The sequence below is a fragment of the Coenobita brevimanus genome, chromosome 82 (genome assembly GCF_032717465.1).
Source record: "Coenobita brevimanus isolate Jiangsu-jjx chromosome 82, ASM3271746v2, whole genome shotgun sequence".
In the NCBI taxonomy this organism is placed as follows: domain Eukaryota; kingdom Metazoa; phylum Arthropoda; class Malacostraca; order Decapoda; family Coenobitidae; genus Coenobita; species Coenobita brevimanus.
The window spans coordinates 16,846,456-16,865,668 of NC_137035.1; the positions used below are offsets into that span (position 1 = coordinate 16,846,456).

General features: G+C 40.1%; 1 protein-coding gene and 1 pseudogene across 1 annotated transcript in view; one reads left to right on the top strand and one right to left on the bottom strand.

The window, feature by feature from the left end:
* Window positions 1-1,727: 1,727 nt before the first annotated feature.
* Window positions 1,728-19,213, bottom strand: part of LOC145409612 (peroxisomal acyl-coenzyme A oxidase 1-like) — a 215,424-nt gene continuing 197,938 nt past the window's right edge. The window contains exons 13-14 of the mRNA XM_080279965.1: window positions 3,471-3,634; window positions 1,728-1,824 (exon numbers count right to left, since the gene is read on the bottom strand). Coding sequence (XP_080136091.1) covers window positions 1,728-1,824; window positions 3,471-3,634 — 261 coding nt within the window. The remainder of the gene's footprint in view (window positions 1,825-3,470; window positions 3,635-19,213) is intronic.
* Window positions 17,995-18,113, top strand: LOC145409731 (5S ribosomal RNA; annotated as a pseudogene).

Genomic DNA, 19,213 nt, shown 5'->3' on the forward strand with positions numbered 1-19,213 from the left:
GAGGAGGAGGGATGGGACTAATAAACTGTTGTTTGGTGTGGCGGCTGCTGGGAATGTATGAAGTATTTCTGTTTCTTTGGGGACATTATGAGTGCCATAGGAGGAATAAAGGCTGGTTCCATTGCTAGCAACAGAAGTGAATGGAAAGAACTTTAGGGAACTGTTGCTACTTGTGACTGTGATGGGGCCATCCTTTCATGATATGGATTATTACCTTCAATAAAATACATGTGAAAAGTGTTTTGCTCTATGGCAGTGGGACTTTGTTGTGGAGAGAAGAGCATACATACAGACTGGAATGCACAGAAAGAAGAATGTGGAGATGGATGAGAAGGGTATCACTGAGTGACAGAACAGAGAATATTGTACTATAAGAACTATTTGACATGATTGATATTGGAAAAGTGAGTAAACCTGTAAGTTAAGGTGATTTGGACATACAGAGAGGAAGGGAGAGGGTGACTGGTTTTGAAGAATCACAGGTATTTATGTCAAGAGAAGAATACTCATATCCAGACCAAGGAAAACATGGGATAAAATCCTGCATAGAGACCTCTGGGATAGGAGACAATACAAATATGGCCCAAAATTGTGATTCATGGAAAGCTGCCATTGAGTGTAAAGACTGAAACATGCCACTGTGGTCAAAGGTCTCTAAATGTAAAGTAACATAGGTCTTTGCTTCATGTGATTTCCATTTAAATTCTGTTTTTCCCTCTCCAAATAAGACAGGGTTTCTCTCTACTTGTATAGAATACCACATATAATACCCATGAACTACTACTGTATATATTTATGAGCCCATTTAATATTTCCAAATTATATACAATATTACTAAAACCCTATTTGTTGTATTAATCCATCTATCTGTATCTTTAATCATAAAGGGGGTGGCGACAGATAAAACTGACTCCACGTTCCCCGACCTCTGCCATCAGGCAACCCTCTATCTTGCACCATGCTCACTCATACACCTCTCCACCTCATCCTCAGTTTACCTTTCCCCCTTCACCTCCCTCCCTCACACTCTTTTGGTCTTCTACAGCTTTATCATTAAAACTGAGAATTTTTAAACAGCCATTTGTGGAACACCTGTAACTGTTTCTGATCAGCCTGTTTTCCACATTACTGAGTGTAGTCAACAATAATATATGGTGATCAGATAGGTTTTATTACAATCACATGCCTTGCAAATCACTGTTAAAAATGAACCACCTTCTTCCATACTAAGGAAGTAGGGTTCTTTGGTTATCTATGGTTTTACTGCTTGTGGTTATATAGTGCTCATATTACAGTTCATTGTGAAATTTTATGTTTGAAGCATGTATTTTTATTTTCAATTTCAGTTTTAATATAAAATTGCAGTAATCTTTATTTTAAGATGCCAGAATCTGATACAATATTGTAACCAGTCAGTTAATAATACTGTCAGAAGTTGGGGACTAGTCTGCACCTTCACATTCTCAGTTTTAATAATATAGCAACAAGAGTAAGTTTATTTCATATGACAAAGATCTCAAACCCGTATCAGCTCATGTGAAGACCAGGTGTCATCAGACTGGAGGGATGCTTTGACAAGTAACCAATAAGAATTGTTCCTTCCTCTTAAGTAAGACTCATTGAATTTCATGTAACTACAGCTTAGTATTCATCATGTGAGAGTGGCCTGGTTCCGTCAGTTGAAAACAAACTGCCTATAGTATCACCATTTACCCATCATAATGTATTTAGAGGTTTGCCTTCATGAGTGGACGGAGGTACTTGTAGTAAGCTTGTGGCACGTCAGTCTTGTTCAGCGGACTCTTCAGTGCCTCATCATACAATCTAAGGGCAAGAAAAGAAAAAACAGTGAATGGTGATACTGAGGTTCTGAGATGAAGAAATGCATACATCCTTTACTGCTCCATCAATACCGTAGGGGCCAAGGGTTAGGTTGTTCCGTCCTGATATCTGTGGCAAGTGACTAGACTCTGACCCCGGAGTGGCAGTATATTAGCAGTAAATCCCAACCATCCCCCATATTTAAAGCCTTATGTACCACATGCAGTTAGATGGTGCATCGTAACTCATTGCACTACCAGGTGTCCGTTTGTTGGCTGTATGGTTACCAAACAAAATACAGTACTAAATGGTGTCTGGCTGCATGAAGCATTTGTTTTGTTACTCAGGTGTAGAGTAAACTAGAGAGAAACTTGTAGATGGATGTATTATAAATGGGTGAACAAATGGACAAAATACAGTACCTCATGCATGTGATATCTCTATGTGATGCACAACTCTTGTGATAACCGCTGGGTTAGTACATGATCTCTGCTTTTGGCTCTTCCCTACCTTAATAATAACACTAAAAGGGAAATGTTACCAGGGCTAAGTTGTTCATACAAACAATTGGGTTGGATGGGTTCTTCCATGCTGGTAACTTTCCTTGCATCGCATCAGGCCAGCCAACATATTCATACATAAAAATTATGCCGATTTTCCTCCTAAGGAACCCCCCATGCTGAGGTTTGCCATTGTACTCGTACAACTGATGTTTTCTTTGGACTGGAAGCTAAACCAAGTGTCAAAACCAGATAATTACTTAATAACAGTTCCTGGAAGTCGCTGGGGGAAAAAAGATATTTGAGATATATTTGTATTAGTATGAGAGTCTCCGCTTGGACACTGTGTACAGTCAATACCAAGTGTCTGTATTTGGGATTGAATGTTTCCTGTCTAGTTACCAAGCATGCAGACAGATTTCCCTCTCGTACTAGTACCTCCCAGGGTTGATGATAGATGTTCATCTACAAATGTGCAAGAAGTGGCGATGTAACAGGTCAGCCAACAAAAGGGTGGTGGTTCTGGCTGCATCTGATGAGAGGAATGCAGAAGCAGTATCACAGTGCTTTCTGTTTGGACAATCTTGGAGGGAGGCCACCATGCCACATGAGGCATTACAAATCAGAGACAAGGACCATTGCACACTCTCCTCACCTGTTTGAGTCTGGGATGATTCTTACCACCACCCATTTTAATGGATGAATTGTAACACCGTTGGCTTGATGGGTCTTTCTATAAATGTATCCATATTACCTGGATACATGTGAAATATGAATCTGTTGCAATACAAAGAATTTTTAAATCTTTTTAGATGCTGAAATATTGAGTGATCAGATACCATAACATTTTATATTTTACAGTTGAGACTGCAAGCAGGCCACATAAACTTACTTTTATTACACAGTACCTCATGAAAGTATATTCTTGCAGATATCTGAAGTCCATTCCAAAATAGTTTATATTTTTCTGAACGAATGCTGTAAATGTTGGGAAACTGTCAAAGTGCACTCTTTTTGTAATTTATTGAAAGTTTACATGCTAAAAAATAATAAAAAATATATATATACAACAAGACCTTATAGGTATTATAGTTACTCATTTTGGCTCTAAGTACTGCAAAAACTGAGGGGGATAAAGTGAATCCTGACCTCTGATACACATTGCCATCCCAAGCCCCAAGTGTGGAGCCAAGGAAGTGGTCTGGGATGTCAAATGCATCTACAATGTTGACTGCCTGTGGGCGGAGGCTCTTCAGTACCTTGCACACCTCCTTCTCCAGGTTGCCCACCATATTAGTGTCCAAGGCTCCACACTGAGGAAACAAAGCATACTTAGTCCTGTAAAGTCATGCATGTGGTGGCACAGATATGACCAGGTGGTAGAGTTGGTCACTTAAATAAATGCTTCCCACTTCTTTTACTACAGTATATCTCCCTAAAAGAAAATAGTGGACTGCAGAAGAAGGGTAATTTTAGTTTATGGTCCATAGGATTCAAATTCAGATGAGTCTGGGGTTTTAACTAGTACTGCTACTACTACACTGATCTTCAATCCAGTATGGTAGCTGGATCAGACTAGAGACCCTACAGACCTTTAGATCAGACAACACTGCCATACTGGACTAATTCTGTACTGAACAAATAATAAACCTCATGGGGAAATTATTTAGATGAGACAAGACCTAATTCAGGGCACAGATTTTCATAGAATGGTGTAAATAGAGATAGGGAAGCACAAAAAATTGCTGTTCATCCATCCATACATCATCCAATCTTACGTTGCCCCATGAGGAGCTAGGAGCCTGGGGCTAGGCAAGCTGGTCCTGGGATTTAAGATGAGAGTGACTAGCCTCACTCATCCCTGTGTGGCATTACTTGAGCAAAAAAAAACAACCACCCCTTGGATATAAACCTTCACCAGCTTAATCCGACCGGAGTGCCGTAATGACCCACTGAACCATCAGGCGCCAAAATTTGGTTATGTGGTTACCACCCAGGGTAGTAAATGGTTTTCTGGTGTACAGGAAACCATTTGGCTTGTCACTCAATGTAGAGTCACCCACAGGCAGAAGGAAGAGGAAAGAATGAAGGAAAGAAAGACAGAAGAGGGAGTGTAAAGTCACCTGTAGGCAGAAGGATAAGGAAAGAATGAAGGAAAGAAAGACAGAAGAGAATGAAAGGAATGAAGGATGGAGGAGAGGAAAGGGCGGACACTGAAGAGCAGCACTGCATTGAGTGAGTGGATGGTGAGTCCCCCACCTACTACCTTTTTAACTTAAATATTGAAGTACTGTACTTACCCTGAGATTATTGTATAGCACAGTAGATAAGGGCAGGTTGCATGCATGCATAATTATATGAATATGTTTTTTGCTTCAAATATTATGGGGGGGGAAAAAAAAAAAAAAAAAAAGTAGATGAAAATAGTTGTCGAGAGCTGCAGGAAGATTTAGATCGACTACATGGAGTCAGTTATGGAATATTGATTTTAACACTAGTAAATAGTAAATGAGATGCTTATAAGTAAGAGAAGACCAAACTGGGGTTACATACTGGGAATGGAGTTCTCAGTAAAGTCGCTCAGAAGAAAGATTTGGGTTTAATAATACAGGAGGGATTATTGCCAGAGATGAATATAAGTAAGATAATTAGTGGAGCATATAATATGTCGGTTAACATAAGGACAGCATTTAATGATATGAGCGAAGAAATGCTAGGTAAACTGACGATGACAATGGTAGGTCCAAGATTGGAATATGCTGCTGTGGTGTGGTTTCCCCACTTAAAGAAACGTATAAATAGAGAAAGTGCAAGGAGTGACTCCAAATATTATACCAAGCATAAGAGATATTCAGAATGAAGAGAGATTGGAAAGGTTGAAACTGACCACATTACAGGAACAAAGATAATGAGATATGATTATGATGTATAAGTGTGTGCATGGTATAAAGAACATTGATAGAGAAGTTTATATCATCAGTGATGTATCAGGGTGGAATATGTTATGAATGTTTTGAGAGTAAGCGATAGGATATTGGTAGTGAAAATTCTTTTGGGTAGAAAGATAGCTGCGAATATATCGGCATATGCTCCACAGGCAGGATTGGATGTAGCAGAGAAAGATAGATTTTGGGATGATTTAAAACGTGTAATGGGTGGTATGCAGGATGATGAGATAGTGATTTTGGGAGGGGACTTAAATCGTCATGTAGGTGAAGCAGCACAAGGTTATGAAGGAGTGCATGGGGGATGTGCGTATGGTATAAGGAATGCAGAAGGGGAAAGGATACTCGAGTTTGGGGAGGCAACAGACATGATTGTGTGCAACACATATTTTAGGAAAAGAGACAGTAGGTTAATTACATATGAGTCTGGGGGAAATAGCAGTCAGTAGGTTAATTACGTATGAGTCTGGGGGAAATAGCAGTCAGTAGGTTAATTACGTATGAGTCTGGGGGAAGTAGCAGTCAGATAGATTATTTTCTGGTTAGGAGGGCCGATAGGAAGTTAGTGAGGAATGTTAAAGTTATAGGAAGTGAGGAGTGTGTGCAGCAGCACAAACTATTGATTTGTGATATGGTGCTTATAGAACAAGTGATGGAAAAGAGAACTTATGTACCTAGGAGGAAAATATGGAAGCTGAAAGACCATGTAGTAAGAGATGCCTTCTATAGCGAGTTGAGGAGAGTGGTGGCTGAACAATGAGCTGTAGACAGAGGCGTTAATGAACAGTACAGAGCCCTCAAGAACAATTTCTTGAGAGTTACTAATGTAACATGCGGTTGGACAAGAGGACCACCAAGACACAAAGTAACTTGGTGGTGGGATGAGAGTGTAGAAACTGCAGTTAAGGAGAAAAGAAGGCTTTTCCGGGAATGGAAGAAGGGTGGTAGCAAAGAGGAATATTTTGCTGCCAAGCGGAGGGCTAGAAGAGAGTTATACAGGGCAAAGTCTGAGTCACAGAGACTATTACTTGATAACCTAAATCATGGGGAAAGGAAAAATATGACATTTAGGGTGGCAGGTCAGGTGAAGAGGGATAATCGGGATATTGTAGGTGAGCAGTGTGTGAAGAATGATGAAGGAAGGGTAGTGGTGAACAGTGTGGATATTAAAGATGCATGGAGAGAGCATTATAACAGGTTGTTGAATGAGGAGTTTGACTGGGACAGGGAAGGTTTGGAGCCAGCAGATCCAGTGTCTGGCCCCTGGCCTTTGATTGATGCTGCTACTGTGGGTGAGGCAATAGGCAGGATGAAGGTGGGGAAGGCAGCAGGTGTGTCTGGGTTGACTGCCAAAATGTTGAAGGCCTCAGACGATGTAGGGGTGAGGTTAGTCACTGACCTGATAAATAGGATTATTTATGAGTGTGTTGTCACAGATGATTGGCTGAAGAGTGTAATTGTAAATGCGTATAAAGGGAAGGGTGATGCCCAGGAAAGAGGAAATTATAGATGTATAAAGCTTTTAGATCAGATAATTAAGGTAATGGAGGAGTTTTAGAAGGTATGATTAGAGAAAGAGTGAATATTGATGAGATGCAGTTTGGGTTTATGCCAGGTAGGGGGACCATTGATGCTATATTCATTGTTCGACAGCTTCAGGAAAAATATATTGGTAGGAGAAGGGATCTTTATTTTGTTTTTGTTGATTTGGAAAAGGCCTTTGACAGAGTCAGTAGAGAGGTGGTGAAGTGGGCAATGAGAAAGCTTGGGTTGGAGGAGTGGCTGGTTAGGGTGGTTACGGCTATGTATGTGGGTGCTCACACCCAGGTAAGGGTGAATGGAGATTTGAGTGATGAGTTTTCCATGAATGTTGGTGTGCATCAGGGGTCAGTCTTGAGTCCCATGTTGTTTATCATGGTACTTGAAGCCCTTTCACGTGACTTTAGAAATGGACTCCTGTGGGAGTTGTTGTATGCTGATGATTTGGTGTTGACTGCAGAGAACGAAAGGGAGGCGAAGGAAAGGTTTAGGAAGTGGAGGGATGGTATGGGGCACAAGGGTTTAAGGGTAAATGCAGATAAAACAAAAGTAATGATATCTAGGGTTGGTGACGGTACTGTCAAAGACGAGGGAGAGTGGCCATGTGCAGTTTGCCACAAGGGCGTGGGAAGTAATTCCATCTTGTGCGGTGTTTGTGATAAATAGGTGCACAAGAGATGTAGTGGTATCAGAGGTAGACTGCGAGATAATGCTGATTTTATGTGTACAGCGTGTCGGGGTGAGCAGGTGGAGATTGTCAGACGTGAAAGGATTGAACTTGCTGGTGAATCTCTTGAGTGTGTGGAAGAGTTTTGTTATTTGGGAGACATGTTGTGTGCTGGAGGTGGGGCTGGAGCTAGCTCTGTGGCTAGGGTGAGAAGTGGTTGGAAGAAGTTCAGGGAGCTCTTGCCTCTCCTGACATTGAGAGGACTCTTCCTACGTGCTAAGGGGTCTTTGTATGCAGCATGTGTTAGAAGTGTAATGCTGTATAGTAGTGAGACCTGGGCAGTGAAGGAGGAAGATATTCGCCGGCTCAGACGTACAGAAATGACAATGATTAGGTGGATGTGCAGTGCATCCCTGCGTCCAAGGCCTGGAGGGGCTGGGTTTATGATGGAAGAGTTGAGAGGTAGGATTGGATTGGAGTGTATTGGTGTTGTGATGAGGAGAGGTAGATTGAGGTGGTTTGGACATGTGGAGAGGATGGGGGATGATAATTGGGTGAGGAAGGTGAGAACTTGTTAATATTGGGGGTGCGGTTATGAGGGGTAGACCGAGAAAGACATGGGACGAGGTCATTAATTGTGACCTCAGGGTTAAGGGACTGAACAGGGAGGCTGCAATGGATCGTGCAGCATGGAGAGCCGCCATTAGGTGACCTAGGCCGACACATGCAAGCATGTTGGAGCCTTTAAAAACAAAAATAAAAACGAGTGATGAGAGGAGAATGAGAGGACATAATTTTAAATTAAAGATACCATCTTGCTTGGGTGTTGTAAGAAATTATAGCTTTCCATCCATCCTCCATCATCCAATCCTACTTTCCTCCTTGAGAAGTGTCGGAGCCTGGGACTAGGCAAGTTAGTCCTGACATTTAGGATGAGAGTGACCACCCTTACTCATCCTTGAGTGGCATTACCTGAGCCATAAACCCCAGTCACCCCTTGAATATAAACCTTCACCAGTTCAAGCCGACTGGAGCACCGTAATTACCCACTAAACCACCAGGCGCCATAATATGGTTATATGGTTACCACCCAGTGCAGTAAATGGTTTCCTGGTGTACAGGAAACCATTTGGCTTGTCACCTACTGTAGGGTCACCCACAGGCAGACGGAACAGGAAAGAATGAAGGAAAGAAAGACAGAAGAGGTAGTGTAAAGTCACCTGTAGGCAGAAGGATGAGGAAAGAATGAATTAAAGACAGAAGAGGAAGGAAGGAAAGAAGGGGGGAGGAGAGGAAAGGGCAGACACCAGAGAGCAGCACTACATCAAGTGAGTGGATGGTGAGCCCCCTTCCAATAGAATTATAACCAAATGGAATAATTTTGAAGAAAATGTGATTTGTGAAAAGAATATTCATGCTTTCAAAGCAAAGTTGGATACTGTAGATATATCGGTGGATGCGTGACGGCATGAGCTTAACACAAATCCTGTAGAACTCACACACACACACACACACACACAGCTGGAGAGAGCGGACGTCCCAGGCATCTCTCCTAACCTTGAGTAGTTTCAGGAATTTTGTCTGTCCTGTCTCCTAGGGTCTTTCTTTAAATTTAAAATAATGAAAGTTGGTAGACTACCAAAAATGTAAAGATTTGTTGGCAATAGTATACATGAATGTTTGTGGCTTATTGGTAACAGCTGTGTAGGTACTTGATCGGTACGTTAAAGATGGCCGAAAATGTAAACAATGAGGGAATGGAATTTCAAGGATTTGATGCTAATACTAATGTCATGGACCTGGTGAAAACATTAATTATGAGGATTAGTGAACTCGAAAAAAAGTAGAGAATCTAGTGATAAAGGATGTGTCAGGAAATACGGAAACCACCATACAGAGTCTAATCCAGTCCAACGAAACAGCCAATGAAGAGATTAAGAATTTGAAGAGGGAAAATGTTGAACTGAGGAGGAAACTTGAAGAGAGTACTAATAAAACGGAGAAGGTGAGTAATGTACTAGAAGAACATAAGGCAAAGTGGGCACACGTAGAAGAAGAACAGAAAGAAGTGGTCAGCTTAAGAGAGATCATCCAGGAAGAAAGGGAAATGAACAAGAAAGAAATGGAAGAAAATGTAGTGAAAATACTGAAGAAAAAAGAGAAAATAGTGAGAGAAACTGTAGAAAGGAACAGATGTGTGATAGTATTTGGAAACAGGGAAGAGGAAGAAAAGGTTAGGTTCGCAAGACTCGAGAGAGACACGAACATGGTGAGAGGAATATTAGGCAAGATTGACCCCGGAGGAGACAAGTGGGTAAAAGAAATTGAGGAAGTAAGGAGGATAGGGCCTTATAAGAAAGGGGAAACAAGACCAATGAGAGTCAAGTTTACATCAGAAAGTGTAATAAATGAGATACTTAAAGTGACCTGGAAATTAAGCAAAGAGGCGGGGATGGAAAATATTATAATAAGAAAAGATCTGAATGAAGAAGAAAGAGAAGTTTTAAAATCATTAAAGGAAGAAGTAAAGGAAAAAAATGATAAGAGGACAGAGGAAGAACGTAATACTTTTTTTGGAGAGTATTGGATATGAAAGTAAGGAAATGGTATTTAAGGAAATAGAAGTGAAGGAAATTAGGGGGGATGGTTGTGAAAGATCAGAAGTTGAGGAAGTGGTACGGACAGAGAGTAGGAGAGAAGAGGGTATTAATAATGTCAAAAATAATTTGAAGGTGATATATACTAATGTTGATGGTTTCATATCGACAAGGATCGAAATTAATGATTTCTTGAGAGAACATGAACCTGATGTCATGTGCTTTGTAGAGACCAAATTAAGAGAAGATATTGATGTTCATTTGGGAGATGGTAAATACAAACTGTGGAGAAAAGACAGAAAAGAAAAAAAGGGAGGAGGAGTGATGATAGCAGTGAAGAACAACATAAATGTAGATACTGTGGAAATGGGAGAAGGCAGGGCTGAAGTGATATATATGAAATTAGAAACTGGAGAGAATGTTAAGAGAGATATGGCGGTAGTGTATGTTCCCCCAAAGACGAGAGCATGGAAGGATGACGAATACCATGAGATGTTGTCAGATATGGCTAGCTACTTGCAAAAAATAATTGAGAAAAGCAATAATATAATTTTGGTGGGTGACTTTAATTGTAAAGAGGTGAACTGGGAGGAATGGTACTCGGGAGGCGGCGAGGATTCGTGGGGTACTATGTTATTAAATATAATAATGAATAATGTGATGACGCAGTGGGTCAAAGAAGAGACACGGTTTCGAGGTGAGGACACACCAGCAAGGTTAGATTTACTGTTCACCAAAGAACCTGATGTAATAGAATCATTGGAATATCTCTGTCCTTTGGGAAAAAGTGATCACGTGGTCATTGAGTTCCAGATGTTAATAGGAAACATCGAGCCAAGAGACTAGCTTCATAGACAGGGAAGATACAACTTTGGCAAAGCAAATTTTACAGGATTGAGAAAATTTTTTGAAAATGCGGATTGGAGAAAATTCAGAGAAACAAGAGAGATACAGAGGAAGTGGGATATCTTTCTAGACCTCTATAATTTGGGAGTGGAAAAATTTGTACCAAGAGTAAGAGGGAAAGAAAACAGGAAAAAGGAGTGGTTTAATAGAAGGTGTATGATAGCCAAAAAAGAGAGAGATAAGGCGTGGAACAATTGGAGAAAGAGAGGTAACGACAGAACAAAGGAAGAATATAAAAGAACAAGAAACGAATACACAAGAATACGTAGGGAAGAAGAAAGGAATTTTGAAAAAGGTATAATTGACAAATGCAAGGATGAACCCAAACTGTTTTATAGATTTGTTAATGGCAAACTGAAACAAAAGGAAGGAATCACCAAGCTGAAAGTAGATGGAGAGGTCTTTAATGATGCGGCAATGCAAGCAGAAATAATGAACAAACGTTTCCAGTCAGTTTTCACTAAAGAAAAGGAGCTTGTGGAAGGGGAGGGAGTGATTAGAAATGTTCCGGTGATGAAAGATATAAAAGTGGAGGTGCAGGAAGTGTATAAATTACTGGAAACCCAAGATGTAAGGAAAGCCCCAGGACCTGATGGAATTTCTAATTGGGTACTGAAGGAATGCAGAGAACAACTGGCGGATAAAATTCACAGCTTAATTGTATGCTCACTGGAAGAGGGGGAAAGTGCCAAAAGAATGGAAGAGGGCAAATGTGGTACCAATTTACAAGGGAGGAAACAGGGAAGAACCCTGAATTATAGACCAGTGTCTCTAACCAGCATGGTCGCAAAATTGTGTGAGAGAATCCTGAAAGACAGATGGATAAAATATCTGGAAGAGATGAATATTTTGGCTGAATGTCAGTTTGGATTCAGAAGTGGAAGGTCATGTGTTTCCAACTTGTTGAGCTTTTACTCAAGAGCGATTGATGTGGTACAGGAGAGAGATGGTTGGGTGGATTGTGTGTACTTAGACTTAGAGAGGCCTTTGACAAGGTACCTCATAAGAGACTAATGTGGAAACTAGAATATATAGGAGGACTAAAGGGAAACTTCTGGAATGGATGAGAGACTTTTTGAGAGACAGACAAATGAGGACAGTAATAAAGGAAAAGATGTCTGGATGGAGGGAAGTAACAAGTGGAGTCCCTCAAGGCTCAGTGTTGGCGCCAGTAATGTTCCTGATTTATGTAAATGATATGGTAGATGGAGTGAACAGTTATGCGAGTCTGTTTGCTGATGATGTAAAGATCTTGAGGAAGATAGAGGTTGAGGAGGATTGTAAAATACTGCAGGAGGATTTGGATAGGATACACAATTGGAGCCGGACGTGGGAAATGAAATTTAATGTAAAGAAATGTAAAATATTGGAAATGGGTAAAAGTACCAGGAGACCATCACTGAATTATTTTTTGGGTAATGAATTAATCACAAAAAGGAGAGAAGAGAAAGATTTGGGAGTGCTGGTCCAAGATAGTTTGTCACCAGAAAAGCACATTAACAAGATAGTTGGAGAGACTTATAAGCTCTTGACTCACATAAGAGTAGCATTTCATTATATGGATGAGGAAATGATGAAAAAATTGATAGTGGCCATGATCCGCCCCAGGTTAGAATATGCAGCGGTAGTGTGGTCCCCACACAAAAGAAAGATATAAACAAGATTGAGAGAATACAAAGAACAGCAACCAAGATGGTCCCCAGTCTGACAGACCTGTCATACAGAGAGAGGCTGGAAAAACTGGATTTGCCTTCGTTAGAGGAAAGGAGAAAGAGGGGAGACATGATTGCGGTGTTCAGGACCATGGTGGGAGTAGATAAAATTGACAAAGAAGATCTGTTTGTATGGGATAAGAGAGCAACAAGAGGACATGGAATGAAATTGAAAAAGTCAAGCTGCTTGAAGGATATCAAGAAATATAGCTTTCCTTACAGAAGTATAGACTTATGGAATAGCCTGGACAAAGAGATCGTCCAGTCTAAAAACATAAACGAGTTTAAAGTTAAATTCGACTTATTGAGAAACAGCGACGGAAACCCACGAGCATAGTACATTCCGTGTATATCACAATTAGGTATATTCTTAAATATTTGGAATGACTTAGACAAAGAGGTGGTGCATGAGAAAAACATTCATGTGTGTAAAGGTAGACTTGATAAATGTGGATATGGAGACAGGACAACACGAGCATTGCTCAATTCCTGTAGACTACAAATAGGTAAATACAAATAGGTAAATACACACACACACACACACACACACACACACACAGCTGGAGAGAGCGGACGTCCCAGGCATCTCTCCTAACCTTGAGTAGTTTCAGGAATTTTGTCTGTCCTGTCACCTAGGGTCTTTCTTTAAATTTAAAATAATGAAAGTTAGTACACTACCAAAAATGTAAAGATTTGTTGGCAATAGTATACATGAATGTTTGTGGCTTATTCGGTAACAGCTGTTTAGGTACTTTACATTAAACATGGCCGAAAATGTAAACAATGAGGGAATGGAATTTCAAGGATTTGATGCTAATACTAATGTCATGGACCTGGTGAAAACATTAATTATGAGGATTAGTGAACTCGAAAAAAAAGTAGAGAATCTAGTGATAAAGGATGTGTCAGGAAATATGGAAACCACCATACAGAGTCTAATCCAGTCCAACGAAACAGCCAATGAAGAGATTAGGAATTTGAAGAGGGAAAATGTTGAACTGAGGAGGAAACTTGAAGAGAGTACTAATAAAACGGAGAAGGTGAGTAATGTATTAGAAGAACATAAGGCAAAGTGGGCTTACGTAGAAGAAAAACAGAAAGAAGTGGTCAGCTTAAGAGAGATCATCCAGGAAGAAAGGGAAATGAACAAGAAAGAAATGGAAGAAAATGTAGTGAAAATACTGAAGAAAAAAGAGAAAATAGTGAGAGAAACTGTAGAAAGGAACAGATGTGTGGTAGTATTTGGAAACAGGGAAGAGGAAGAAAAGGTTAGGTTCGCAAGACTCGAGAGAGACACGAACATGGTGAGAGGAATATTAGGCAAGATTGACCCCGAAGGAGACAAGTGGGTAAAAGAAATTGAGGAAGTAAGGAGGATAGGGCCTTATAAGAAAGGGGAAACAAGACCAATGAGAGTCAATTTTACATCAGAAAGTGTAATAAATGAGATACTTAAAGTGACCTGGAAATTAAGCAAAGAGGCGGTGATGGAAAATATTATAATAAGAAAAGATCTGAATGAAGAAGAAAGAGAAGTTTTAAAATCATTAAAGGAAGAAGTAAAGGAAAAAAATGATAAGAGGACAGAGGAAGAACGTAATACTTTTTTTTGGAGAGTATTGGATATGAAAGTAAGGAAATGGTGTTTAAGGAAATAGAAGTGAAGGAAACTAGGGGGGATGGTTGTGAAAGATGTTGATGGTTTCATATCGACAAGGATCGAAATTAATGATTTCTTGAGAGAACATGAACCTGATGTCATGTGCTTTGTAGAGACCAAATTAAGAGAAGATACTGATGTTCATTTGGGAGATGGTAAATACAAACTGTGGAGAAAAGACAGAAAAGAAAAAAAGGGAGAAGGAGTGATGATAGCAGTGAAGAACAACATAAATGTAGATACTGTGGAAATGGGAGAAGGCAGGGCTGAAGTGATATATATGAAATTAGAAACTGGAGAGAATGTTAAGAGAGATATGACGGTAGTGTATGTTCCCCCAAAGACGAGAGCATGGAAGGATGACGAATACCATGAGATGTTGTCAGATATGGCTAGCTACTTGCAAAAAATAATTGAGAAAAGCAGTAATATAATTTTGGTGGGTGACTTTAATTGTAAAGAGGTGAACTGGGAGGAATGGTACTCGGGAGGCGGCGAGGATTCGTGGGGCACTATGTTATTAAATATAATAATGAATAATGTGATGACGCAGTGGGTCAAAGAAGAGACACGGTTTCGAGGTGAGGACACACCAGCAAGGTTAGATTTACTGTTTACCAAAGAACCCGATGTAATAGAATCATTGGAATTTCTCTGTCCTTTGGGAAAAAGTGATCACGTGGTCATTGAGTTCCAAATGTTAATAGGAAACATCGAGCCAAGAGACTAGCTTCATAGACAGGGAAGATACAACTTTGGCAAAGCAAACTTTACAGGATTGAGAAAATTTTTTGAAAATGCGGATTGGAGAAAATTCCGAGAAACGAGAGATACAGAGGAAGTGGGATATCTTTCTAGACCTCTATAATTTGGGAGTGGAAAAATATGTACCAAGAGTAAGAGGGAAAGAAAACAGGAAAAAGGAGTGGTTTAATAGAAGGTGTATGATAGCCAAAAAAGAGAGAGATAAGGCGTGGAACAATTGGAGAAAGAGAGGTAACGACAGAACAAAGGAAGAATATAAAAGAACAAGAAACGAATACACAAGAATACGTAGGGAAGAAGAAAGGAATTTTGAAAAAGGTATAATTGACAAATGCAAGGATGAACCAAAACTGTTTTATAGATTTGTTAATGGCAAACTGAAACAAAAGGAAGGAATCATCAAGCTGAAAGTAGATGGAGAGGTCTTTAAGGATGCGGCAATGCAAGCAGAAATAATGAACAAACGTTTCCAGTCAGTTTTCACTAAAGAAAAGGAGCTTGTGGAGGGGGAGGGAGTGATTAGAAATGTTCCGGTGATGAAAGATATAAAAGTGGAGGTGCAGGAAGTGTATAAATTACTGGAAACTCAAGATGTAAGGAAAGCCCCAGGACCTGATGGAATTTCTAATTGGGTACTGAAGGAATGCAGAGAACAACTGGCGGATAAAATTCACAGCTTAATTGTATGCTCACTGGAAGAGGGGAAAGTGCCAAAAGAATGGAAGAGGGCAAATGTGGTACCAATTTACATGGGAGGAAACAGGGAAGAACCCCTGAATTATAGACCAGTGTCTCTAACCAGCATGGTCGCAAAATTGTGTGAGAGAATCCTGAAAGACAGATGGATAAAATATCTGGAAGAGATGAATATTTTGGCTGAATGTCAGTTTGGATTCAGAAGTGGAAGGTCATGTGTTTCAAACTTGTTGAGCTTTTACTCAAGAGCGATTGATGTGGTACAGGAGAGAGATGGTTGGGTGGATTGTGTGTACTTAGACTTAGAGAAGGCCTTTGACAAGGTACCTCATAAGAGACTAATGTGGAAACTAGAATATATAGGAGGACTAAAGGGGAAACTTCTGGAATGGATGAGAGACTTTTTGAGAGACAGACAAATGAGGACAGTAATAAAGGAAAAGATGTCTGGATGGAGGGAAGTAACAAGTGGAGTCCCTCAAGGCTCAGTGTTGGAGCCAGTAATGTTCCTGATTTATGTAAATGATATGGTAGATGGAGTGAACAGTTATGCGAGTCTGTTTGCTGATGATGTAAAGATCTTGAGGAAGATGGAGGTTGAGGAGGATTGTAAAATACTGCAGGAGGATTTGGATAGGATACACAATTGGAGCCGGACGTGGGAAATGAAATTTAATGTAAAGAAATGTAAAATATTGGAAATGGGTAAAAGTACCAGGAGACCATCACTGAATTATTTTTTGGGTAATGAATTAATCACAAAAAGGAGAGAAGAGAAAGATTTGGGAGTGCTGGTCCAAGATAGTTTGTCACCAGAAAAGCACATTAACAAGATAGTTGGAGAGACTTATAAGCTCTTGACTAACATAAGAGTAGCATTTCATTATATGGATGAGGAAATGATGAAAAAATTGATAGTGGCCATGATCCGCCCCAGGTTAGAATATGCAGCGGTAGTGTGGTGCCCACACAAAAAGAAAGATATAAACAAGATTGAGAGAATACAAAGAACAGCAACCAAGATGGTCCCCAGTCTGACAGACCTGTCATACAGAGAGAGGCTGGAAAAACTGGATTTGCCTTCGTTAGAGGAAAGGAGAAAGAGGGGAGACATGATTGCGGTGTTCAGGACCATGGTGGGAGTAGATAAAATTGACAAAGAAGATCTGTTTGTATGGGATAAGAGTGCAACAGGAGGACATGGAATGAAATTGAAAAAGTCAAGCTGCTTGAAGGATATCAAGAAATATAGCTTTCCTTACAGAAGTATAGACTTATGGAATAGCCTGGACAAAGAGATCGTCCAGTCTAAAAACTTAAACGAGTTTAAAGTTAAATTCGACTTATTAAGAAACAGCGACGGAAACCCACGAGCATAGTACATTCCGTGTATATCACAATTAGGTATATTCTTAAATATTTGGAATGACTTAGACAAAGAGGTGGTGCATGAGAAAAACATTCATGTGTGTAAAGGTAGACTTGATAAATGTGGATATGGAGACAGGACAACACGAGCATTGCTCAATTCCTGTATACTACAAATAGGTAAATACGCACACACACACACACACACACACACACACACACACACACACACACACACACACACACACACACACTCTTTTGCCCCTGTAGTGTTGTTAGATTTAGTTTATTTAGTCTTTCTTTGTAGCTTAGGTCCCTTAAGCTTGGTATCCATCTTGTAGCGGCCCTTTGAACTTTTTCAATCATGTCTATGTGCTTTTTGAGATGAGGTACACTTACTCTGCCGGGAAGGGATGCTGTTGAAGTACACTTACTGTGCCAGGAAGGGATGCTGTTGAAGTACACTTACACTGCCAGGAAGGGATGTTGTTGTCACTGTAGGCTGATTTCCGAACTTTCCCCGCATTTAGCAACCTTTGTTTGCAAAATTTGGGGGAGGTTCGGTCGCGATTTGGCCATTGGTTATATCCGAAATTTGCAATACAGGGGTTTGTTATATTGAGGGTTTGCTCTATTTCCCACACTTGAATGCTGTTAAGTTTGCAGGCCAGTGTAATGATAACAAGTTCTTTTGCATATTTGACTGTTGATGCAAACTTTCCATTTTGGCGAATGGCTAGCATAAAAGCTGTCACAAGACAAAGTGCTGTGTTGCATTTCACAAAGCTTTATGATGAACATAGAATATTATGTAGAAATAAAACGGCCATGTCACGTTGAGTGCACTGCTTCCCGTGAGATCAGCGAAGTTAAGCAACATTGGGTCTGGTTAGTACTTGGATGGATGACCGCCTGGGAACACCAGATGCTGTTGGCATAATGTTCTCCCTACGTGTCAAGTGGGGTTGGTGGAGGATTAGTGCCCCTCCCTGTAAAACAATTAACTCTAAGCCCTTGGCCACCCCGTTTGGGATGCATGACGTCTGGCAATGAATGAATGACTCCAGACTACTGTTGCATATTCCAGGGTTGGTCTAATGAATGATGTTATTACCCTTCTTAGCATGTCTTCATTTATGTATGTGAATGCTATTCTCATATTTGCAAGCAGTGTATACATGTTCCATACCTTCTCGCTGATGTGGTCAGCCGGAGATAGTCTGTTATTGATGATCACACCTAGGTCTTTCTCTCTTTCTGATGTGTATAGGGTTTTATTTCCTAACTTATAATCCCAATCAGGTCTTTTTCCACTTTTACCAAACTTGATTACATGACACTTGTCCACACTGAATTCCATTTGCCATGTACTACTCCATTCATGAAGTTTAGTTAATTCTTCTTGTAGCTCTTTACAAGAGTGTGTGTTAGTAATTCTCCTTTATATTTTTGCATCATCTGCAAACATATTCAGATAGGTCTCATTTCCAGTGTTACTGTTTATATCATTTATATACACTAAAAACATGATTGGTGCCAGCACTGAACCCTGTGGTACTCCACTAGTCACTTCTTTCCATGATGAGTGGTTTCCTCTTAGTACTGTTCTCATTTCTCTTTTTATGAGAAAGTCTTGCATCCAACAAAACAGTTTGCCTCGAATTCCTCCTTGATGGTACAGTTTCCATAAAAGTCTTTGGTGTGTTACTGTGTCAAAAGCTTTCTTGAAATCTAAATAGATACTGTCCACCCATCCTTCCCTTTCCTGTATTGTGTTTGTTACTTTGTCATAGTAGCTCAACAGATTAGTAACACATGATTTTCCTTTTCTGAAACCAAACTGTCTTTCTGTTATCATACTGTGTTCTTCTAGATGGTTTACCCAAGCTTTTCTTATAAGCTTTTCTGATACCTTCCTTACAACACTGGTCAGTGATACTGGTCAGTAGTTGAGTGGATTTTGTCTGTTTCCTTTCTTGAATAAGGGGACAATATTTGCTTTTTTCCAAATATCAGGTAGTTTACCTTGACTCAAGG